Source organism: Cheilinus undulatus, linkage group 11, assembly GCF_018320785.1.
Source record: "Cheilinus undulatus linkage group 11, ASM1832078v1, whole genome shotgun sequence".
Classification (NCBI taxonomy): Eukaryota; Metazoa; Chordata; class Actinopteri; order Labriformes; family Labridae; genus Cheilinus; species Cheilinus undulatus.
The window spans coordinates 49,567,852-49,592,197 of record NC_054875.1 but is presented as its reverse complement, the minus strand read 5'-3'; the positions used below and the strand labels follow the sequence as shown (position 1 = coordinate 49,592,197).

The 24,346-nt window shown below is 42.2% G+C and overlaps 2 protein-coding genes across 2 annotated transcripts in view; one reads left to right on the top strand and one right to left on the bottom strand.

Annotated features, from left to right (window-relative positions):
- Window positions 1–228: 228 nt before the first annotated feature.
- The window catches only part of cacna1fb (calcium channel, voltage-dependent, L type, alpha 1F subunit), a 108,491-nt gene continuing 84,373 nt past the window's right edge, over window positions 229–24,346 (bottom strand). Inside the window, 26 exon segments of the mRNA XM_041799068.1 lie at window positions 229–492; window positions 576–676; window positions 2,869–3,058; window positions 3,143–3,255; window positions 3,354–3,490; window positions 3,682–3,789; window positions 4,013–4,235; window positions 4,487–4,544; window positions 4,936–5,070; window positions 5,875–6,002; window positions 8,575–8,676; window positions 12,569–12,671; window positions 12,916–13,012; window positions 13,250–13,377; window positions 14,764–14,923; window positions 17,445–17,536; window positions 19,053–19,118; window positions 19,199–19,327; window positions 19,442–19,525; window positions 19,654–19,764; window positions 19,842–20,000; window positions 21,234–21,435; window positions 21,517–21,663; window positions 21,889–21,941; window positions 22,032–22,139; window positions 24,169–24,256. Of these exon segments, the coding sequence (XP_041655002.1) occupies window positions 229–492; window positions 576–676; window positions 2,869–3,058; window positions 3,143–3,255; window positions 3,354–3,490; window positions 3,682–3,789; window positions 4,013–4,235; window positions 4,487–4,544; window positions 4,936–5,070; window positions 5,875–6,002; window positions 8,575–8,676; window positions 12,569–12,671; window positions 12,916–13,012; window positions 13,250–13,377; window positions 14,764–14,923; window positions 17,445–17,536; window positions 19,053–19,118; window positions 19,199–19,327; window positions 19,442–19,525; window positions 19,654–19,764; window positions 19,842–20,000; window positions 21,234–21,435; window positions 21,517–21,663; window positions 21,889–21,941; window positions 22,032–22,139; window positions 24,169–24,256 (3,286 nt within the window).
- Window positions 9,287–11,677, top strand: LOC121518022 (tripartite motif-containing protein 16-like). Its single transcript, XM_041800179.1, has one exon. The coding sequence runs from the start codon at window positions 9,485–9,487 to the stop codon at window positions 11,150–11,152; it is 1,668 nt and encodes a 555-aa protein (XP_041656113.1). The 5' UTR covers window positions 9,287–9,484; the 3' UTR covers window positions 11,153–11,677.

The window sequence follows — 24,346 nt, the reverse complement described above, 5'->3', positions numbered from 1 at the left end:
TGCTTCTCCTTAAAGTCCTCATCTTTTCCTTTCAGATACAAAAATCTGCTCAGAAAAAAAGCAACCGTTTGACCTTCCTAGTTTCTCTCCTACTGGTCAAAAATCCTCCATAGCTGCTTCAATGAAACCCCGCCTTCCTCCATTCCTCATCATCTGATAGGTCTGCAGTCCTGTCAATCAGTGATGCTCTACCCGTCTTCTCCCTGATTGGTCCAGAGTACCAGCTGATCAGAATGATGTCACGCAGGTCATCTCGTCAGCCAGTTCCTCTTCGTCACGGCCCGTCCTGATTGGCTCCTCGTCGCTGTAGAGAGCGGCTGGGTCTGCAGAGGCGTTGTTGAGAAAACTGTGGCTCCCGGCGCTGAGGAGGTCGCTGGCGGCTGATTCCATTTCGTCCACCGTCATATGACAAGCGTCTGCGATCTCCCGCTTGGCGAATGCTACAAACTTGGGATCCCGTGCGTATAGACCAAGACCCTCTGAGATGAGAACCTGCAGAGAGATCAACCAATCAGTGATCAGAGTTTGATGATGAGGTAATAATTAATATCAGGAATCAATTAATGTGTCCTCACCGCCTCCACCAGACTGTCAGCTGATCCTCGCTTCTCCGTGAGCTGAGCGCCAAGCTGGGATGGGACTCTGAGGGTGGTGTACGCTCGGTAGGGGGGAGGAGCTACTACAGAAATAGAGTGACATCATCAGTGACATTATAAGGGTGCAGCCAATCACAGGGCCGTCATGATAACCAGGATTTAAACTTCAGAGTGATTCAAGCAAAAATTAAACCACAAATATTTCCTATATTTAAACTTGCAAAGAATCAATTGTTGACAAAGTTTTCCATCAAAGCTACTCGTTTATACCTGGTGTCCCTGCAGGGCCGCCATACCAGGCGGGTCTGGGTGCTGCTCCTGTCACACTGACACCTGGTGGACAGCAGAGAGAAACACACCTGGTTGGTTCTAAGTTCAGTAACATTTTAAGCCTGGGTTTCTGTCTTAGTTCTACCATCACAGCTGTAGTTTATGCTTCAGCGTCAGCGGGTACTCTGCATGTGGAGTAGGAGATAACATGATGGTAGTCTGATTAACTATTACATAGCATCGAGTTATGATAAGGATGGGATAGGGTTGGGAATGAGATCCTGCCCCAAGTGGAGGAGTTGAAGTATCTTGGGGTCTTGTTCACCAGTGAGGGAAGAATGGAGCGGGAGATCAACAGGTGGATTGATGTGGTGTCGGCAGTGATGCGGTCTCTGCATTAGTCTGTCCTGGTGAAGAAAGAGCTGAGTCAAAAGGCGAAGCTCTCAATTTACCAGTCGATCTATGTTCCTACCCTCACCTATGGTCACGAGCTGTTGGTAGTGACGGAAAGAACAAGATTGCGGATACAAGCGGCCAAAATGAGTTTCCTCTGCGGGGTGTCTGGGCTCTCCTTTAGAGATAGGGTGAGAAGCTCTGCCATCCGGGAGAGACTCGGAGTAGAGCCGCTGCTCCTACTCTTCGAGGGGAGCCAGCTGAGGTGGCTCGGGCATCTAGTCCGGATGCCTCCTGGACGCCTCCCTGGTGAGGTGTTCCAGGCAGGTCCTACTGGGAGGAGACCCCAGGGAAGACCCAGGACATGCTGGAGAGACTATGTCTCTTGGCTGGCCTGGGAACGCCTTGGGATCCCCCAGAAGAGCTGGATGAAGTGGCCGGGGAGAGGGAAGTCTGGGCTTCCCCTCTTAGGCTGCTGCCCCTGCAACCTGACCTCGTATAAGGGGAAGAAGATGGATGGAGGGATGGATGGAGGGTTAGGATACTCAAACTCCCAAGCCACCTGTTAATGCTAAATTGACTTTCAGCTATTGTGTGTGTATATTGTGTTTCAAATACATGAGCCAGATGTGGCCATCAAACAGGCCAGACTGTGTAGTTACTAGAGCACCTCCTCTTCTTGCATTCTTCATTTGGGATGGAAATAAAGTAACGTTGGTTCAGCACGTCGATCAGAGGTCCGTAGGTGTAAAGCAGAAAGCCTTCCACAATAAGGATGTGAGTCTCCTTCTCCTTAGTGTCAGACTTTGGGACGATCTCAGTGTCCAGGGTGTTATTAACGCCATGAGATTTCTCAAACTTCACCGGGTTATCCAACCATGGGTAGATTGTACTCATCATGGCGTCTATGTCCAGAGCACTGATGACTTGAAGAAGTCATCCTAATGGACCACACAACAGTTGGGCAGGTTTTTGATCAGTCTGTTGGTGAGGGTGGTTTCCCTCCAGTGGTTACGCTGCCGATGCTGATGATGTGCTGCATGATTTAAGAGTGAGTTAGAAAGTCGCCGAGAGTTAAAAACGTCAATAAAACCGGTCAGGGATCGGAATTATCAGGCAGGAAGAAAAGTTAAAAAGAGAGGGTTGCAGCAGGAAACGTCAACTACTCAATTCCACGACTTTGGACCACTGAGACCGCAATGGACACTTGTAGAACAGGACACTTGTAGTCCATTTCCTGGACCAGTCTGTGTGGTGGATCTTGATCCACTGACTCCAGTCTCAGTCCAGTCCTTGTGGAACTTTTCATGAATCTGCTCTGATACAGCCTCTGAGAACAGCCTGGCCTTTCTGTAGTGACCTTCTGTGGCTTACCCTCCTCGTGGAGGATGTCAGTGATGGTTTTCTGGACTATAGTCCAGTCAGCAGTCTCCCCCATGATTCTGGTTGTGTGAACTGAATTGGAATAAAACCTGTTTGCTAATGACTCTTCTGAACAGTGTTTACCAGAGTGCAGTGATCTACTATTAAATGTTATGTGAAACGCTGAGTCAGCACTAAGCTAACATTGCTTCAAACAGCTAACACAGATGTGTCCTCGTCTCCTCACCTCGTCCTGCTCCTTTCTTCATTTCTCCTCCTCCTCCTCCTCCTCCCCAGGGTGGGCTGCCTTCCTCCTCCACCAGAATGAGAGGAGCATAGAGGAGGCGACCACGGCGAGGACACGGGTTCGCCCAGGATGCCGAGGACGCTGCAGGGTTGTGACCGGAGTGACGGGACTCATAACTGCTAAATGTTTGCTGAGGAAGAGGTCGAAGGTTATGTTACACCGAAGAAGACTGGTACGTGTTTGTAACAGGTCGATGTGTGTGTGCTTGTGTTACCTGCATGCGTGTGCGGCGCGGCGGAGAGGTGGGGTGGTACGTTCCAGGGATCGGTAGGTCATCGCTGCTGCCCTGCCTCCTCAGACACTGGATGTTAAAGGACGGCTTCCGACCTGACAGACGGCAACGAAACAAGCATGCCCACTCGCTGTCAGTTATGATGTCATAGCGAGGAAGAGCTGAGAGCAGGTATGATTCTGGACTGACTCACCAGTAGGCGTAGCAGGAAGTAGGCGTCTCCGGGTCGTCCTCCTGCTGTCGTTGTAGCCGTTACCATAGTTACTGTTGCTGTAGGGGGCGTGGCCATCGTAATGATCTCTGTACACAGGAGGTTCATCGTAGTAGTGTCTGTAAGGACGAACACATCAGCAGACAGTTCTGTCAGTGCACCAACATTTAGGACCAGGACATGGCACGGTTGTTTGGTCCACACAGGGTTGGACTGAGAGTTTACATAGTAACCTAGCAACCAGACTCCAGGTCATTCTAACCAAACAGCTCAGGTGAGATAAGTTCTACAGGTCTGTCTCTCAGCTCACCTGTCTCTGGAGGTGATGCTGTCGTTGTCGTCCTCTCGGCTGTAGTATCCATGCTCTCCGTACGTCTCCATGTCTCCATTCCTCCAGTATCTCTCCCTGGAGTCCCTCCTGCAGAAAGAGACGCTGTGATTGGCTCAGACAACCGTCAATCAAACACATTCCCTTACAAACATACACTTACTATACATTTAAAAAATAGACAAACTTGATAAAGGTCACATAGTTTTCAAACTAAAAAGCAAGTTTTAGTTTCTGTATCATATTTGATCAGTACTGCAGTACTGGTGGAGTACTGGTTCAGTGCTGGCGGAGTACTGGTTCCACTCCATACCTTCCATGTTTGTAGTACGGTGGTCTCTTGTGGGCGTGGTCCACCATGCCGTTCTTGACTGATGGGCGGTGATGATGGTGATGATTGATGGATGACCTCATGTTGTCTCCACGGCGATGATGCTCGTCGTGTTCGCTGCCATTCGGCATCTTAGTGAGCGAGCCGACACGGTGGATGAGGCCGCCGTTAGACACGCCCCCTTCGCTGATCACTCCTCCGGGACCTGAGGGAAGGTTAATGGAAAGCTCTGGTTCATTTCTACAGAAACCATCTAAGTCTGAGTTAATTCTGGAGACGAGGAGGGAGAATGTTTATTTGAGTGACGGCATCAAAAAAAAAAGACTGATCAGAAATAAACGGACAGGTTTATAAATGTTTTCAATTATAATCGTCATGATTAACTGATCTCTCATTAACTTTAACATGCTGTATTTCCTCTTAATCCTGTAACTATTGAGACATGTTAATGTCTACCTGTAGGTGTCAGTAAGGAGCCACGGCGATCTTTGTCAGGTCCATAACCATTTTCACCCTGAAGAGATGCAGAGAGGCAGATAGATGATAAAAACATGGTTTATATAGACCAGGTTAGAGTAGACGTCATGACCATGTGACTTAACAGAGGGGGAAACAGAGAGACAGAGTCCAGGATGAATGAAAAAGTTCTGATTGTGGTGAACATGTTTTATAACCTGTAGACACGGCCTCATAAACGGTGCTTTTAATTATAGATCGAAGAAATAGTTTGTTTTTATCAATTATTCTGCTCAATGATTATTCACATCAGGCTCCAGAACTTTCTGATGAGAACTGACCGCTTGCTAACTTTCTGCCACCAGTTAGGCTCCGCCCACAGATCACATCACACTGTATGCAAACACTAACATGAGCTGGTTATGTTTTAAATATAATAGAGTTCAGACCTTGTATGCAGCGTTGTCGTCCATTTCATCGTCCTCCATCATGGCGTCCTCCTCGTCCTCCTCCAGGTCCTCGTTCAGAGCCAGACGCATCTCAGGACCCAGATCCTGCAGGGTCTTCAGACCGGCTTTACACAGCTACACAGAGACACACACATGTTATTTAAACACATAAAACTAAGGAATAAAAATGGATTAATGTATGTTATTTAGCCTTAAGTTAACGGTTAGTCCACTGAGAACAGAGATGTCTTTGTAAGGGAGACCCAAGAATGGCAGTAAAACACAGTTAAAAAATTAAAACACTCATATGGAAAACATTAAATGATAATTATAATAATTCATCAATTAAAACAGCTGTTTACAGACATTTTGACCTTTCACTAAGGACTTAAACTTCCACAGTTTTGGAGTTTAAAGTCAGTGTGCAGAAGCAAAGGTGCTTCTTGGGAATAAAGTGCACAAAATCAAACAAGTTTATATAATCTGTCCTTCAAGATTAAAAACAGGAAAAATAGAAAGATAAATCTCAGTGCATCACTATACCCACTACCCAACATATGAAGACTGAACCAACTCACTTTCTTGACTGTATTTAGAAACAATTTTCCCCGAAAATGTTCTTGAGGATGAGTTTAGTTTTTTCTGCATTTAGAACAAGTTTTTGACAAAGCTGATCTAGGACTAAATCAAATGCACGCTGAAGTTTGTGCAGACGTAGGTGCACAGCAGTAAATAACTGTATCATCATCATAACAGTGAAACCAAGCATTTGGTCCATTAAGTCTGAGGCACTGATAATTAGTAAATAAGAGTGGTGCTAAAACCCTGAGGTTCTCCTTTGTGAATCTGTGTGTGTATGAAATGTGTCTTAAGAATAAAGTTAACCCTTTACCATTATATAACACATAAATAAAGGCAGCTACAGGCACAGACCTGGACAGCAGACGGGTTGGCGGTGCCGTCATCCTCTCCAGGGAGGCCTCCTTTCTCTTTCCTCTTCCTGAACTTCCTGAAATAATCCTGGATCAGGAATGTAGCGTAAAACTTTCCAACAGTCACCTCCTCCTCTGTAGGAACAAACACAGAGAAACATGTTAGACGGGAGTATTTCAGAGTATTTTAGAAGTTACAGCAGGATTTCCTGTGTTAGCTGGTTTTGTATCAGTGTCAGAAGTGTTTGCAGTAGTTTTGGTACTGCTCCTTTAAATATCAGTCATGGTGTCAAGCACTGACACTGACTGTAGTGTCAACAGTTTTTGCACTAATTGGGGCCCGAGCACTGACCAGTGCGAGAGCCCTATTGTATCTTCAGGAATCATTTTTTTCAGGTCAACACTTTTGTATTTTTGGGGGCCTTACCATGCTCCAAAACTCACGAAATTTGGTGGCTTATTAGATCCTGGTGAAAAAATTTCGTATTCTGGTGGTTCCATTTATCTCGTTCAAAAAATGGCCCCTCAGGGGCCCCAAAACCTGGTTTTCGCTGGTATTCAGGAGCCCCGCCCACAGGTTTAAGTGACATGCATGAAAATTGGTACACATATGTATCATGAATAGACGAACAAAAAATCTGCTTGGGACCATCCTCTAAAATACACAGGACGTGACATCAAAAAGGAAAAGTGTCCAAATTTGGCCGTTTTTTGGTCATTTTCAGTCCTCCCATTTGAACGAACTCGTCTGAGGGAACTTATCCGATTGACTCCAGAGTGGTTTCTCCTGAAACTAGACAAGATGGAGATCTCAGCTTGTGCTCTGCAGGAGCTTTCACCAGGGGGCGGGGCCATAATAAGGCCCCAAACTTTGACGACCACTTCTTTCACAATTTTTCTAAAAAAACCCCCACTGTGTTAAAACATCTATTAGTGTCCATAACTTTTCAGTGCTAACACCAATCATCACCAAACTTCTCAGAGATGATTACACATGGGGCCTCTATCAAATCAAGCACTTACATCAGAAATTCATAACTCCACCCCCTTCTGACAAAACAAAATTTAATTTGGCACTTTATCCGCTTCTCTCACTTTAAAAATTCAGCCCCCAAACACTGTTGAACTTAGGCAGACGATCTTCAGTCAGGACACACACCATGACCACACCTACTAAAAAACCTCTTGGACCCATGCCAAAATCTCAACAGGAAGTCCACCTGGTCCACCTGAATTTCTAAATAACGCCTCTTTTTGGACATTCATTCACTGAAAACTGGTATAACTGTGGGGGAGATCATTCTATGACCTTCAGAGTTTTATGGCAACACAACAGTGTCCCACTGAACACGCCCACATGAAAACCGCTCATCATGGTGCCCTCCTCTGCCAACAGGAAGTGATGCAAATGGGTCATTTCTGCATTTGTCCAAGCATGTTGAACCTATCATGCTCTGATTTGACCTGAAGTCCTCAATATCTGTCCCTACATTGACATGTTTCATTAACAGATACCCCAGTGGCCATGGTGGCCATTTTGATCCTTCACCATTGGACAGGAAGTGGGTCATCTCTCTGTTATTCCTACTGTGTTCAACCTATAATGCTCTGATTTTGACTTCAATTACTGAATATCTGTCCCAGCATGGACATACTTCATTTCCAGTTGACCCAGTGGCCATGGCGGCCATTTTGATCCTTCACCATTGGACAGGAAGTGGGTCATCTCTCTGTTATTCCTACTGTGTTCAACCTATAATGCTCTGATTTTGACTTCAATTACTGAATATCTGTCCCAGCATGGACATACTTCATTTCCAGTTGACCCAGTGGCCATGGCGGCCATTTTGATCCTTCACCATTGGACAGGAAGTGGGTCATCTCTCTGTTATTCCTACTGTGTTCAACCTATAATGCTCTGATTTTGACTTCAATTACTGAATATCTGTCCCAGCATGGACATACTTCATTTCCAGTTGACCCAGTGGCCATGGCGGCCATTTTGATCCTTCACCATTGGACAGGAAGTGGGTCATCTCTCTGTTATTCCTACTGTGTTCAACCTATAATGCTCTGATTTTGACTTCAATTACTGAATATCTGTCCCAGCATGGACATACTTCATTTCCAGTTGACCCAGTGGCCATGGCGGCCATTTTGATCCTTCACCATGACACAGGAAGTTGGTTTAACTCTCATATGAAACCCCTGATTGCCTTCAAATTTCACATGGATGATCAGGGTCTGCCTTGCTACAAATATCATGTTAATTTCATGGTTTTGCTGTAGCACCCCCTACTGTATGATGCCATTACCACCTTAAAAATATAAATTCCAATCTTTTTATGATTTAACATGATAAATATTCCTTCCCTCATCACCTCCACATATCAACATCCACCTCTGACATACTGCCACCTACTGTTGAGGGGCAGTACTACCTCATATACGAAGTGCAACATGCTGATTTTTTTTTTAGTGCAAGGACGCTCAGTGAAGGATCGCCCTGGTCTCTCTGCCGTGCTGGAGCACACTGCACGGGTTTGCCTACATCCTGCTATTGCCACACACTGGCAGTTGCGCCACACCCAGACCTGCGCCGGGGTGTGAGTGCCCTCCAGTGCTGCTTGCAGCCCTAGTAGCAGTATTTGTTTTCCTATAATCAGTGTAATCAGCAGAATTATTTACAGTATCTGTGTTTTTGTACCTTCATGAGGCGGTATGACTTCATCCAGTAGTTTTGGTTTCATCCTCTTCCAGATCTTCTTAATGATCCCCCTCAGCTCCTCGTTTTCCTGTTCAGGGTTGCCTAGAATGGCAAAAAAAGCAAAAATGGATTCAAAGAAAGTCATGAAATGGTTCTCCCTCTTTCTGTCATAAACATGCTTTTTTAAACCATTGGTTAGAGGTGGACTGTACCAGCAGGCAACGGTAGGCATAACTTACTGAACCCTTTTCTCCTGCAGTGGTCTGTTTTCAGAACATTTGGAATTTTAAAGGGATATTTCCCTCTTTTTGAAACTGGGCTGTATGAGGGATCAGCAGTGGTAGTGGTGTGGTCACTATGTTGCACTGTAAGCTTTGGCTACGTCCTCTTGTACTGCATAAAAGTGACAAAAACACAAAGGCCTTCTGGGTGTAAAATAAGTAGATATGATTGGTCAAAAACTGCTTCACTGGTTGGTTAAATAAAGCTGAAATGGTTTGAAGAGCCGTTCTAAAGCTGAGTCAGTCCAAATGATCCAGATCAGCAAACAGAGCTGAAACTCCCGTCACTGAGACGAGGCTGCCAGTTCACCACATGTTGGTTACGCTCATCCTCTAAAGGGGAGGGAACCAGGAAGCAGAGAGTGGGGCGCTCTGTGAGCTACGGGGGAGGGGTATCAAGCTGATCCACATTCCAGGAAGAGGAGCAGCGCTGTATGTCTGAACTGTGTGCTCTTACTTGTAAATAATAATCTGCAGCTCCGAATGCTTCTCTGTGAGTCTTCCTCAGATTTCTCTCAGTCGTCTTTAACAAGTTAGAAACCAACAGAGGCAGAACGACTGTTACATTGTTGAGATCAGAGCTCTGAGTAGTTTCACTTTAGAGAAAGCAGAACTCATCCAGGGCTGAAATGGCGCAGAAAGGAGCTGAGCTGGACCGGGACTCTTTCTCTTGCTCCATCTGTCTGGATCTACTGAAGGAGCCGGTGACTATTCCCTGTGGACACAGCTACTGCATGAGCTGTATTAAAAGCCACTGGGATACAGAGGGGGAGAAGAAGAGCTACAGCTGCCCTCAGTGTAGGCAGACCTTCACACCCAGGCCTGTGATGCTGAAAAGCAACATGTTGGCAGTCATAATGGAGGAGATGAAGAAGAGCGGACTCCTGGCTGCTCCTGATGATCACTGCTATGCTGGAGCTGAAGATGTGGCCTGTGACGTCTGCACCGGGAGGAAACTGAAAGCCCAAAAGTCCTGTCTGCTGTGTTTGGTCTCATTTTGTGAGAAACACCTTCAGCCTCATAAATCTTCGGCCTTTGAAAAGCACAAGCTGGTGGAGCCGACCAGGAAGCTCCAGGAGAACGTCTGCTCTCGTCACGATGAGGTGATGAAGATGTTCTGTCGCACTGATCAGCGCTCCATCTGTTATGTCTGCTCTGTGGATGAACATAAAGGCCACGACACCGTCACAGCGGCGGCAGAGAGGGCCGAGAGGCAGAGAGAGCTCCAGGGGAGTCGACTCAACATCCAGCAGAGAATCCAGGACAGACAGAAAGATGTGAAGCTGCTCCAACAGGAAGCGGAGGCTATCAATTGCTCCGCTGATAAAGCAGTGGAGGACGCTGAGAAGATCTTCACCCAGCTGATCCGTCTCATGGAGCAAAGACGATCTGATCTGAAGCAGCAGGTCCGATCCCGCCAGGACGCTGAGGTAAGTCGAGTCAAAGAGCTTCAGGAGAAGCTGGAGAAGGAGATCGCTGGGCTGGAGAGGAAAGACGCTGAGCTGGAGACGCTGTCACACATGGAGGACAACAACCAGTTTCTACGCAGCTACCCCTCACTGTCACAAATCAGTCAATCTGCAGACTCATTCAGCTCTGACCTTCATCCTCTGAGATACTTTGAGGATGTGACAGCGGCTGTAACACAAGTCAGAGATCAGCTACAAGAAGTTCTGAGAGAGAAGTGGATCAACATCACACAGGCGGTGACTCATGTGGAGGTTTTACTGTCGCCAGAGCCCAAGACCAGAGCTCAGTTCTTAACATTCTCATGTGACATCACTCTGGATCCAAACACAGCATACAATGAGGTCGCACTTTCTGATGGGAACAGAAAAGCAACACTTACAAAATCCAAACAGGGTTATTCCAATCACCCAGACAGATTCACTGGTTGGAGTCAGGTTCTGAGCAGAGAGAGTCTGCCTCAGCGTTGTTACTGGGAGGTGGAGTGGGCTGGTTCTCTGGTTCGTGTGGCAGTTTCATACAAGAATATCAGCAGATCAGGGCGCTCTGATGAGTGTGGATTTGGACAAAATGACAAATCCTGGAGGTTAGATTGCTATGACAACAGTTATACATTCGAGCATAACAAAGTCCGTACTCCAGTCTCAGGTCCTTGGTCTAACAGACTGGGTGTGTACGTGGATCACAGAGCAGGTATTCTGTCCTTCTACAGCGTCTCTGAGACTATGACTCTCCTCCACAGAGTCCAGACCACGTTCACTCAGCCTCTACATGCTGGACTTTGGTTTGGGTCTTACGGAGTCAAAGCTGAGTTGTGTAAACTCAAATAGAAAATCAAAGCAAAGATGAACAGAATGATGATTTTAAACAGGGGTTGCATATTTTATCCCTTTAATTTCCATAACAATAATGCTTTGCTTCCACTTGTCCTCTCTTTTTGACTCTTTTCTGATTGGTGGATGATTAGCATCAGCTTTGGGTGGAGCTGTGCTTCAGTGCAGGGTGCTGTATAGGAATGAAAAAGGACTTTGATTGCATAATCCCATCAAATCAAAAAGGCTAGTTAACTAAACTTAGGAGTGTCCCAGCCTGGGTGATAGATTTTGACTTTAATGCTACAATATGTAGAATCTTTGCACTGAATGATCTATAGCAGAGCTGTAGAATTATTATGATTTGATTCAATCCTGTTGTTGCATTTTAAATGTCACTGTTCTGCATCTGAAACTGTGTTTGTGTTCTGTTGGACCTTGGTACTGTCTTTGGATGCAGAACTACTTTTATGAAACCTAAGCACAGAAAAATGAACTTGTTATGGATTTAAAAGCAAATAAGAGAATCAGAATGAAAATGTCTGATATGTCTGATGTTTGTTGCTCCTCTTTACAGCCTAACACATGGGTACAGTTTCTCTCTAGAGTTTAGGGAGTCACAAGTATAAATGGGCCACAAAACAGTGTTGGCTCAAATGTAAGCACTATCAAATATCTACCCAGAAAGCCTCTGTGTTTTTCTCACTGTTTAGCAATGCATAAACGTGACAAAAACACAAAGGCCATCTGGGTGTAAAACAAGAAGTTGTGATTGGTCAGAAACTGCTTCACTGGTTGGTTAAATAAAGCTGACATGGTTTGAAGAGCCGTTCTAAAGCTGAGTCAGTCCAAATGATCCAGATCAGCAAACAGAGCTGAAACTCCCGTCACTGAGACGAGGCTGTCAGTTCACCACATGTTGGTTACGCTCATCCTCTAAAGGGGAGGGAACCAGGAAGCAGAGAGTAGGGCGAGTGTGTGAAGAACTGGACAGAAATGGGTTAAAAGTTGGAAAAAGTGGTGAAAATTGATTAAAAAGGACAACATACTGTATGTAGCAATAGAAGGTTAAAAATTGCAGAATTGGGTTAAAATTAGTAAAAAGTCCCATAAGGGGGTTTACGGTGGCAGTTTGTGAGAAAATAGTTTTACAGTGTCAAGAAGGTGCTAAAAATGGAGAAACAATATTTATTACAAGTCACAAAATTAGGCTGTAAAGGCTATAAAGGGTTAAAAGTTGCAAGAAAAGGTGTCAAGACCTGGACAGAAAAGGATAAAAATTTGCAAAAAAAGTAGTGAATATTGATTAAAAAGAGCAAAATACATACATACTTATATTCTTACCAGGGACGTACTGACAGGATGCAGACCATCCCAGACTTTTGGGAACTAGTTCTGATTTTGTAACCATGCTTGTGTCAGCCAATCACAAACCTTCAGTCTTGATCTTGAGAGCGGTGCGGACCAGAGCGAAGAGCGTGGCGTTAAAGGTCACCATCCCATCAGCGTTCAGAGGCATGTTCATTGCCACCAGGCGCTGAAGAGGAGGAGGAGGAGAGATACTGTTACTCTGCAGAGTCATCAAAACTGTGGGTGTGGCTTAAACTACAGGAAGTGATGAGTTCAGAGGTCAAGAGAGTTCACATATTAAGACAAAACACATCATTAAAAACATCAGAGGACCCAGATCAGGGCTCTGTGGGACTCCTAAAGGGAAGATAACAAAAGTAAAACTATTCTATTCTTTGTGGCTGTATAACCTACATTAAAGAGATTTTTACCTTGCAGGCCACTCTGTGAGGACAGAGTTTCCCAAACCCTAAAGGAGGCTGAATCCTCCTGAGCAGAGCCACCACGTCCAGGTGTTTAATACGACCCCTAAAAACACAAAAAAAACCATTAATCTCACAGAAAATAAAGATTAGTATCAGCTAAGACCTTATGTCCATGATGGAGGAAACATTCAAGTCCCTGTCTGTGGTAAAATTATCATCTACATGCTTTTAAAACATGTAAAATGAAACCAGGCTGCAAGGCTAACAGTTTCCCTCCACTCCCAGTCATTGTGCTAAGCTAAGCTAAGCACATACTGGTGTTAAATGTGATCAAACTTACTTGGCCTCCGGGTCGTATTCCGACCAGATCCTCTTAAACTCATCCAGATGATGAGGCCCCAGAATCGACCAATCACGCGTCAGATAGTCAAAGTTGTCCATGATGACGGCGACGAAGAGGTTAATGATCTGAAAACACGCCAGCAGAGATTCAGCGCGTCTCCTTACAGTGAATATAAGTGAATGTGTTATATGTGAATGTGATTGATAGATCTATAGTAGATACGTGACTGTGATTGATAGTTCTACAGTAGATATGTGAATGTGATTGATAGATCTATAGTAGATACGTGAATGTGATTGATAGTTCTACAGTAGATATGTGACTGTGATTGATAGTTCTACAGTAGATATGTGAATGTGATTGATAGTTCTACAGTAGATATGTGACTGTGATTGATAGTTCTACAGTAGATATGTGACTGTGATTGATAGTTCTACAGTAGATATGTGACTGTGATTGATAGTTCTACAGTAGATATGTGAATGTGATTGATAGATCTATAGTAGATACGTGAATGTGATTGATAGTTCTACAGTAGATTGATAGTTCTACAGTAGATATGTGAATGTGATTGATAGATCTATAGTAGATACGTGAATGTGATTGATAGTTCTACAGTAGATATGTGACTGTGATTGATAGTTCTACAGTAGATATGTGACTGTGATTGATAGTTCTACAGTAGATATGTGACTGTGATTGATAGTTCTACAGTAGATATGTGAATGTGATTGATAGTTCTACAGTAGATATGTGACTGTGATTGATAGTTCTACAGTAGATATGTGAATGTGATTGATAGTTCTACAGTAGATATGTGAATGTGATTGATAGTTCTACAGTAGATATGTGACTGTGATTGATAGTTCTACAGTAGATATGTGAATGTGATTGATAGTTCTACAGTAGATATGTGAATGTGATTGATAGTTCTACAGTAGATATGTGAATGTGATTGATAGTTCTACAGTAGATATGTGAATGTGATTGATAGTTCTACAGTAGATATGTGAATGTGATTGATAGTTCTACAGTAGATATGTGAATGTGATTGATAGTTCTACAGTAGATTTGTGAATGTGATTGATAGTTCTACAGTAGATATGTGACTGTGATTGATAGTTCTACAGTAGATATGTGACTGTGATTGATAGTTCTACAGTAGATATGTGACTGTGATTGATAGTTCTACAGTAGATTTGTGAATGTGATTGATAGTTCTACAGTAGATTTGTGAATGTGATTGATAGTTCTACAGTAGATTTGTGAATGTGATTGATAGTTCTACAGTAGATATGTGAATGTGATTGATAGTTCTACAGTAGATATGTGACTGTGATTGATAGTTCTACAGTAGATTTGTGAATGTGATTGATAGTTCTACAGTAGATATGTGACTGTGATTGATAGTTCTACAGTAGATTTGTGAATGTGATTGATAGTTCTACAGTAGATTTGTGAATGTGATTGATAGTTCTACAGTAGATTTGTGAATGTGTTGTAGTTCTGACCAGGAAAGCACACAGCATGAAGAAGCTGATGAAGTAAACGATGGCGAAGTTGCTCCCACAGCTGAACTCCTCTCCCGGTTCGTAGTCTGACTCGGGGTCGCAGCGTTTACCGGGGAGGCTCGCCAACATGATCTCCTGCCACGCCTCACCTGTGGCACACCTGATGAACCATGAAGTAATCAAGAACACGCAAACATTAGGTTACATCACAACCACAGGTTAGCTTACAATATGATATGACATTATTGGATTTAGTGCACATGGTGCACAAGCAGGTCATGGATACTATAGGATACAAAAATGAAAAAAAAAATACAGAATAATACGATAAAATATAATAAGCTGCTAAATAAATAGAAAACATATGATATTTAACTATATGATGCAATGACATGCACCATAATAGTATGATTAAATGTTAAGTCCAAAATGATCCTGTGTGCAATATGGCATTTAGGGGATATTGCACACAGGATCATTCTGTATCTAATCAAAATGATCAATAAATTACTCAAAAGTCTTTTTAATACAGGCATTTATTTTATAAAATAGCCTTACAGTGGATTATCGGTTGACAAAAACACCTTAACCTCCTAAGAGCCTGCATACACGTATGAGGACATTACATTTTGACTTTCCTACATTATAGCAATCATTTTGGTATTAGAATTGATGTCATAATTGTTCAAAATGTTCATTCAAGTTTAAAGTATATGCTTGAAATGCTGGGATAATTTGCTATATGGATATTTTAGGGAATTTGCTTGGAAGTTATTGGAAGTATTTCTATGTAAATTAAGAGGATAGGCTTGTTTTGGATGGTTTCATGGCCTTAAATTTATTTTAATTTTTAATGCATTTTCATGGGAATATGGGGAAGTTATTACCAATTTTTTGGGCAGTTGGATTGAGCATTTGGGCTTCAGGATTGGCTGTTGAATTGTTCAGCATTTTTCTTAGAAAACTTTAGGGGGGTTGGGTTATTTCCATAATTTTCAGTGAATTTTGAAGAAAGTTTCTTGAAAATGTCTAGAATTTTCCAAGAAACTGAAGGGGGAATATACTTTAATATTTGGGGAATTTGCTTGAAATTTTCAGGAATTTGCATGGATTTTTTGGGGAAATTTTTAATTTGAATTTTCAGGATTTATGAGGAATTTTCACTGAAAGATTTGAGTACTATCTAATTGGGTAATTCAAAAATTTGTTTGAGAATTTTCAAAGACATTTTTTAATTGATGGAATTTTTGGGGTTTTTAGAAAGGAACATTTCCAAGAAATTCCTGTTTAAACACGAGACTAATTTTTTTTTTTTTAAGATTTATTTTTTGGCTTTTTCATGCCTTTATTTGACAGAGGAAGGACAGTGGATAGATTTGGAAATAGGGAAAAGAGCTGGGAGAGACATGCGGTGAAGGGCCACAGGCCGCCTGGGCCGCCCGCATACATGGGTAGCGCCTTAAACCACTCAACCATCTGCGCTCCCGAGACTGATTTTTTAACTGATCTGACCGTATTTATCCCAAATAAATGAGAGTAAATAAAAATTGCTTCTAAACAAAGGTCTCAGGAGGTTAATGTATCAAATGTGATAAAAAAAAAATATATATATATATATATATATATATATATAATTTATGGCAAATTTTCTTTTTTGGATTTGGGCAGAAGGTTGAAAAAATATTTCAGTTACAAAAAAATGAGATTTTTTTCTGGCTATTGGTTAACAGGCTTTAAGGGGATATGATAATATGATATATGAGGCAAATCATAACAAATGGGACTATACAAGAAAAAAATGCTATGATGACAGTGATCATCAACTGGAGGCCCGGGGGCCATATCAGGGCCCCAGAAAATCATTAAATACAGAAACACGGAAAAAAAAAAAAAAATAGGTCGCTGTAAGGTAAATTCCCTACAGCTATCTAAAAAACTCAAAACAATTTAAATTGATAAAAAATGATCTGGACTGGTTAAAAGTTTGTTTCATTTGTCAGAAATCCACCTTTCACCCACTGTTAGCAAACATGATGCATGATAAACATATTTTGAGTTCATTCTTGATTTAAACTGTAAGTTTCTTTTAACCTTCAGCATTTTGCTGCCTGAGAATTAAAACTAAATAGACTTTTTCTTCTCATGGCACATCATATTAGCATCAAACTCAGTGATGGAGAAGAGAGCAGCCCTGAAGATACTCAGCTAAAATTTCTCAATCGCCCCCTTGTGGCTGGCTATGGTATAGAAACTGATCTTACTTATAGAGGCTAAAATGGCATACATTTGAAATAAAATAAAATATTTAAATGTTAACTAGACCAAAATGTGTCTTCAGTTACATTTATTTGAAAGTCCAGCCTCGTAAGCATCCATCAAGGAAACTCCAGGCCTTGTGCAAATGTAGGAGATGAGCCCTGCTATACAATATTATATAATACAATGGCAAATAATACTCTTCAGTATTATACCATTCAATGTGATGTAGGATACTAATACACTATCGATCCTTTGGAAAAATCTGGCTTGGAATTTAAGCACTGCAAACATGAGCTGTCTCCACAGCATAATATAATAATATTAAAATAAAAATTTAAAAAGCTATGGATCAAAAATAAATACAAGAAACAAATGCACCATCCTTAAGAGAAGATGAAGAGGATAAAAACTGAAGATCTGACCTGAAGAGGAGGAGGACGGCCTGGGGAAAAGTCTGGAAGTTGTTGTTCCTGTTGATCTGAGTGTGATCCTGCATGGCCACCTTCCCAAACGTCTGACAGACAGAGAATACACATTTAAGAGTGAATCAGCAGCTGATAACGGTCAATACTAACTCAGTATTCACAGCCACGACGCTCTAAGAGGCTAATATTGAAAAGAGAGAATATTAGCACCGTCATATCTGGTCAGTTTTTATAGTCGACAGTACCAAAGGTTGTTAGGAATAAACGTGTATATTCCTGAAGTACGTCCAACATAAAGTCCCTGATCTTCACTGATTCCTCCTTTATTTCATTCCTTCTAGGCTGAAATTATAAAAAACAACACTTGGCTGCAGACTGACCTTCAGATTAAATCATTTAAGCTGAATCATCTCTCTAACTCAGTGATACTCAGCCTGTGGCTCTTTTGTGATGATTTGTGGCTCTTTTATGTCTAAATTTGAAACATTATTCCCATTTTTGCCACTTCTATTTGACTCTTTCATCCTGCTTTTTGCCACTTTTCACCCATTTAAGCCCTCATTTGCAATTAAATGCCACCAATTTCCCATTTTGCCACTGTTTTATGTTTTTTGCCCGTTTTCCCACCTTTTTGCTGATTTTTGCTCATTTTAGTCACTTTTCACTCATGTTTTTGCAGTCTTGCCGAATTTTGGACTCATTTTTTCCCACTTCTCACCCATTTTTGCCAGTTTTTCTCCACATTTTTGCCAATTTTTGCCACTTTTCTTCCAGTGTTTGCCCCTTCGTGCCTATTTTTACCACTTCTTGCCCATTTAAGCTGCCTTTTGCAGTTAAATGACACTTATTTCCTGTTTTTCCCCCATTTCTTTATTTTTGCCCATTTTAATCATTTTTTACTGATTTTTTGGCACAGTTTTGCCACTTTTTCTCCACATTTTTGCCACTTTTCTCCCAGTGTTGCCCATTTTAAGCCTATTTTTTGCCACTATTTTTTGTCACTTTTCACCCGTTTTGGATACTTTTATCCTGCTTTCTGCAATCGTTTCCCCTTTTTTCCTAATTTTGCCACTCCTCACCCATTTAAGCTGCCTTTTGCAGTTAAATACCACTTAAATCCTGTTTTTCCACCCTTTTTAAAAATTTTGCCCATTTTATTCACTTTTCACTCATTTTTTGCCACTTTTCCCCCAGTGTTTGCCCCTTTTTGCTTATTTTTACCACTTCTTGCCCATTCAAGCCACCTTTTCTTCCGATCTTTGCCACTTTTTGACAATTAATGCCACCTTTAACTTATTTTTTTGGTCACCTCCTGCCTATTTTGCCACTTTGGGCCCAATTTCTCCCAGTGTCTGCTGCTTTTTGACCACTTTAACCACCGTTAACTTTTTTAATTGCCACTTCTCTTGCAAATGTATTTTTTTAAAAACTTGGCTCTTTGATTGAGTAACACTGCTCTAACTAAACATCAGACTTCTTAAAGCTTCTGCAGAGTGATGCATCTTCTGCTATAAACCATCTTTGTCAGTGCTGACTGCTTCCTGAAGGCAGGATGTCTCAGAAACATTTAGAGCACCTGAGCGGACCACCTGAGGATAAACTCACCTGCATCCCGATGACGGCGTAGATGAAGAAGATCATGGCGATGAGCAGAGCGACGTACGGCAGAGCCTGTGGACAGAGAGGGAGATTAGAGTGCTGGTCACGCTTGAAAATGTGTCTCTGCCCTCTGTTAAGCCCCGCCCACTGACCTGCAGTGACTTGATGAAAGTCCACAGCAGCGTCCTGATGCCCTCCCCTTTACTCAGCAGCTTGACCAATCGCATCACTCGAAAGAGACGGAAGAAAGTGATGGACACGCGAGAGCTGTCCTCGCCGCTCTGAGAGAGTGAGGTGTATAAAAAAAGAGAATTAAAATCAGCGATTCCTCTGAGAAACAGCAGGGGGCAGTGTCTGAAACCCTCCTCTTCCTGACTTCCTGTCTCTGTACTCACGCTGAACTCTGTGACGACGATGTCGACGACACTGCCGACCACGATCAGAGCGTCGAACGAGTTCCAGGCATCGATAAAATAATGCTGCAGAAAAAGAAAGATATACAAGGTTAGTTTTCATTTTAATGTAGTGTTTAATTCTTTTATCTGTGTATGAAAACACCTGTAAGAAAACAGCAGGGTAAATTAGCAGCTACGTCTGATGGCCTTACCCGGGGTCGGAGGGCGAGCAGCTTGAGCAGCATCTCCACGGTGAAGAGTCCGGTGAACACCATGTTCAGGATGTCCATGACGTAGCTGAAGGTCTTTGACTGTTCGTAGTGCTGCAAAAACACACAACATGACTCCTCTGCAGCAGATCTTTAAAAAAACGGGTTTAAATAAAGGCGGGTTCATTCACCTGGATGGCCAGGGTGACCGTGTTGAGCAGAATCAGGACGAACATGACGTACTCGAATCCCGTCGAGTTTATGATGGACCAGAACTTGTACTGGACCGGGTTCTTGGGGATGTAGAGTTTGAGGGGCTGAGCCTTCAGGGCGTACTCCACACACTGACGCTGCACACAGACACACAAAGGGTTAATACGTACAGCAGGACACGCTGAGTCTCTGAGGGTAAAATCAAAACAGTTATCGACATTTCTTAATAAAGTTTCAGTCAACAGTCTGTGGCCCGCAGCATTTCAGTAACACAAGCTCAAAGTTGTTCCGTTTCTGCATCAGAACTTAACAAATGTGGCGAGCATTTCTAAAAGGGTCGGATCCACTTCCTGGGTGAAACCAGACTGAGAAAATGGGAGAAACTTTTGTTATTTCGTTTTTCTGTTCTTGACCGAAAATGAAAAAATAGAAAAACAAGCAGTTTTTCCATTTTTGTCACAAAAACTGAATAACTAATAACTTTTTAAAAACTGGAGTCCAATTTTTGTTTTTTCAATTATTATCATCAATCACTATTTTGTTTTCTTCATTTACTGGAAATCTCGAGGAAAAGGAAGTCATGTGACCAATGGGAAAGGTGAGTATTTCAAAATAAAAGCCTTCATGTCAAATCAATACATTTACTATTTTTACTTTTTGTTTCATATTTTGACTTTGTCAATTTATTATTTTCACTTTTTATCTCATATTTTGTGCTTTTCAATCTATAATTTTGATTTATCTAATAATTTTAGATTTTTCAATTTATAATTTTCACTTTTTATCTAATTGTTTGACCTTTTAAAATTATTATTTTGACTTTTATCTCACATTTTGACCTTTAAGATGCACCATTTTAAATTTTAAGTCATATTTTTGACTTAAAAACATGATTGTGACTTTCTTTTCTATATATTTGCCCTTTAAAAGCACTATTTTAACATCTAATTTTGTGTTTTGACCTTTTGAACTAATAAATTTGACTGTTTATCTCAGTTTATGAGCCTTTAAACTAATTATTTATACTTTTAAAATCTTAAAATCATTCATCATCAGTGCTAGTTTCTTTTCCCCAAAATTTATTACTGGTGAAAACGAGGTCAACAGTTTGGTTAAATGCGGACCCTGTTAGGCCCTCAGGTTAGACCTTAATTCAGAATCCGGCCCCTTCTGTGACTGAGTTTGACACCCCTAATCTAGAGTGTTAGGATAAAAACTTTGGATTTCACTTTACAGGGTCTTTAAATTTCAAAACTCCAATGTGAGACTTTTTAAGGATCTGCAGGAACCCTGAAAACAGCAGAATAGCCCTTTATGCTGTTATAAAGGGTGCAGGTGGGTGTTGATGAGGATCCAGGTGAGTCTGGTACCTGGTTCTTGTCCAGCTCACAGTTCTTGTACTCCTGCTCTCCCTGCTCCCTGAAGGTGATGATGACAAAACCCACGAAGATGTTCATCATGAAGAAGGCGATGATGATGATGTAGACGATGAAGAAGATGGAGATCTCCACACGGTAGTTGTAGATGGGGCCCGAGTTCTCCCCGTTAGCATCGATGGCTTTATACAGCAGCCTGGGAACGCACACCAAGGGTTAAATCAGTCTGTGTCTGAGCGTCGCTGTTAATAAAGTTTGTGTGAAGTGGGGTACTCACGCCGGCCAGCCCTCGAAGGTGGAGACGGTGAAGAGCGCCATCATCCCCATCAGCACGTTATCGAAGTTAAAGTCGCTGTTGTGCCAGATTCTCTCTCTGACCATCGGGTGGTTCACGTCACCGTCCTTGTAGACCACAAACGTCCCCCTGAACACAGACACCATCATACTAGACTATATGGACTAAAGTATTTGGCCACACCTGTTTATAATCAGATTCAGATGTTTCAGTCAGACCCACAGGTGTGTAAAATCATCACGTAACCACTCCGTCTCCTTCTGCAAGCATTAGTGAACCTAAACGAGTCTGAAGAGGTCTGCTAGTCTGAGTCAAACAGCTGTGGGTCTCAGAGTTACAGACATTTAAACTCACTTGCACTGTTCAGGAGTGTGTTTGGCTTCATCGGTGCAGCGGTAAAATTTACCCTGAAACACAAACGTGACAATCAAAAATCAGATCAGAAATAAAACAGAAATAAAGAGACACAGAGACAGGAGGGTGTGTCCCAGTCTCACCTTGAAGAGCTGGACCCCGATGCAGGCGAACATGAACTGCAGCAGAGTGGTGACGATCATGATGTTCCCGATCGTCCTGATGGCCACAAACACACACTGGACCACGTGCTGAAACACACACACACACACAAACACACATCTGTTTAAACACCCTAGAGCAGTGGTTTTCAAACTTTTCAGCCTGTGACCCCCAAATAAAGGTGCCAGAGACCTAGTGTACCTGAAGGTGGTTGAATACAACCATGCACATCCTAGAATAGTCATGTGCAGACAAGGCTGTCCATTAGGGGGGAGACATGGGAGAGCTTTCTGGGGCCCAGACAAACTGGGGGCCAGCAAAATCATGGTCCGTTGTAAAGTTAGCCTAGGGCATGTATATTTAACCTTAATAATAACCACTCTTATCAAAAAACAAATATCATTTTAATCCATTTGTGTAGGTAAGTTACCCTCTTAAAAATGTAAATCCTTTTGTTGAAAACAGAATTAAAATATGTTAAAAATAGCTAAAATGGCAAAAAATGGTGGGAAAGGTGGTGAGGTGGAGTTTAAAAGTAGCAGAAATGGTTTAAAAGTGCCAAATATAAGATAAAAGTGGCAAAGAAATAGCCAGAAAATTGCAAAAATTGTTTAAAGTGGCAAAAAGGGGCAGATTAAATGGTAAAGAGGATTAAAAAGTGGCTGGAATTGTGTTAAAAGTGTCAAAAATAGTGGAAATTTGGTGAAATGGAATGAAAAATTGATATAAACTGGCAAAAAAGGGTTAGCTGAGGCAAAAATAGGCAGAAATGGGTTAAACTGGCAAAATTGGGACATGTGGTTTCAAAAGTGCTAAAGAGGGGTTAATATTGGTAATAATGAGTCAACATAGCCAACAATAGGCAGAGAGAGGCAAGATTTGGTTTAGAAGTGGCAAAAACAGGCCGAAAAAAGTGGTGGAAAGGCTTTAAAATGGACAAAATGAGTCCTAAGTTGCAAAAATGTGTAAAAATTGGCGGGAAAAAGTGGTGAAAATGGTTTAAAATTTGGTAAAATTTAAGGCATCTGGAGACCCCCTCTTAGTGTCTTGCAACCCCCATTGGGGTCCCGACCCCAATGTTGAGAACCACTGTACTAGAGCACACCTAAGATCTCACCTAAGGCACACCTTCTCTATAGTCATGCAGAAGTTCTTCTTCATTTGACTTTATTGGATGTATAGTTGTAGTAATGGTTGCATGGTAGTTAAAAATCCACAACACACACCGAGACGTTCCTGGCCGTCACCATTCGGGAACAACTGGAGAACAAAAACGCGCTCGAAAACTTCTGTTTTTGCAGCGTACATTTTTAGTTACATCTGCCTTGTGCACAGTTGTCGGTTAAATCTGCTGCTGCAAATCCAACACCTTTTACACAGGTTACTAGGCATTTTTACATCTAATTATCCAAAATATGTTCATATGAAATAAAGACGGAGCTAGAAAACGCCAGATATACCACGGAGAAACTTTAGCCTTCGAAGAGGTTGTCTGAATTTTTGGATACTTTATGATATAATATCTGTCCAAATGTGTGAAAGTATCTGAAGGTGCTGTACAATGTCACAGACACTTTTATTCAAAGTTGAGGACCTGACTGGGATTTAAACCACCAACCTCCCAGACCAAAGTCAGCAAGGGCCCACTGTGCTAACCAGCATCTCAGATGAGACATGAGGGGAAATTCTGAGAAGGACTTGTTTTAGTACACACTTTCTAAAAGGTGAAGAAAGAGAGGGAATGGATTTTTCTGGTACTTGAGTGGATTGTGGACAGGCCAGGGACACATATTTATGTTAGAAAAGCCTGAAAAAGTGATTTTTGCATAATATGTCCCCTTTAAAATAGGCTTGTGTCCTCGACATGATCAAACTGCAATCCCAGCGCTGTTTAATGCATGTCTATCCTCACTCTCTCTCCCGATGCTTCCTGTCTCTCCTCAGTGGTCCTTCAAAATAAAAGCCTCAAATATGATCTTTAACTGAGAGAACAAAGTCACACCAAGCATCTCCTCCAACACAGAAGCTCCACTAATACTGCTACAGATCTTTAAGGGACTGCAGGCTGAGATTCTGTGGTTCTGTCTCAGCTCTGAATGCAAACACAGACTCGGTTACCTTGAGTCCCTTGGCTCTGTTGATGGCCCTCAGAGGTCGAAGCACTCGAAGGACTCGAAGGATTTTCACCACAGAGATCGCACTTGAGCTGCACACAACAAAAACGAAAAACAACACAATAAAACACAATTAGACCAGAAGTGTGTGAGTCTGTGGGTTGAGTCAGTTAAATGTGGTT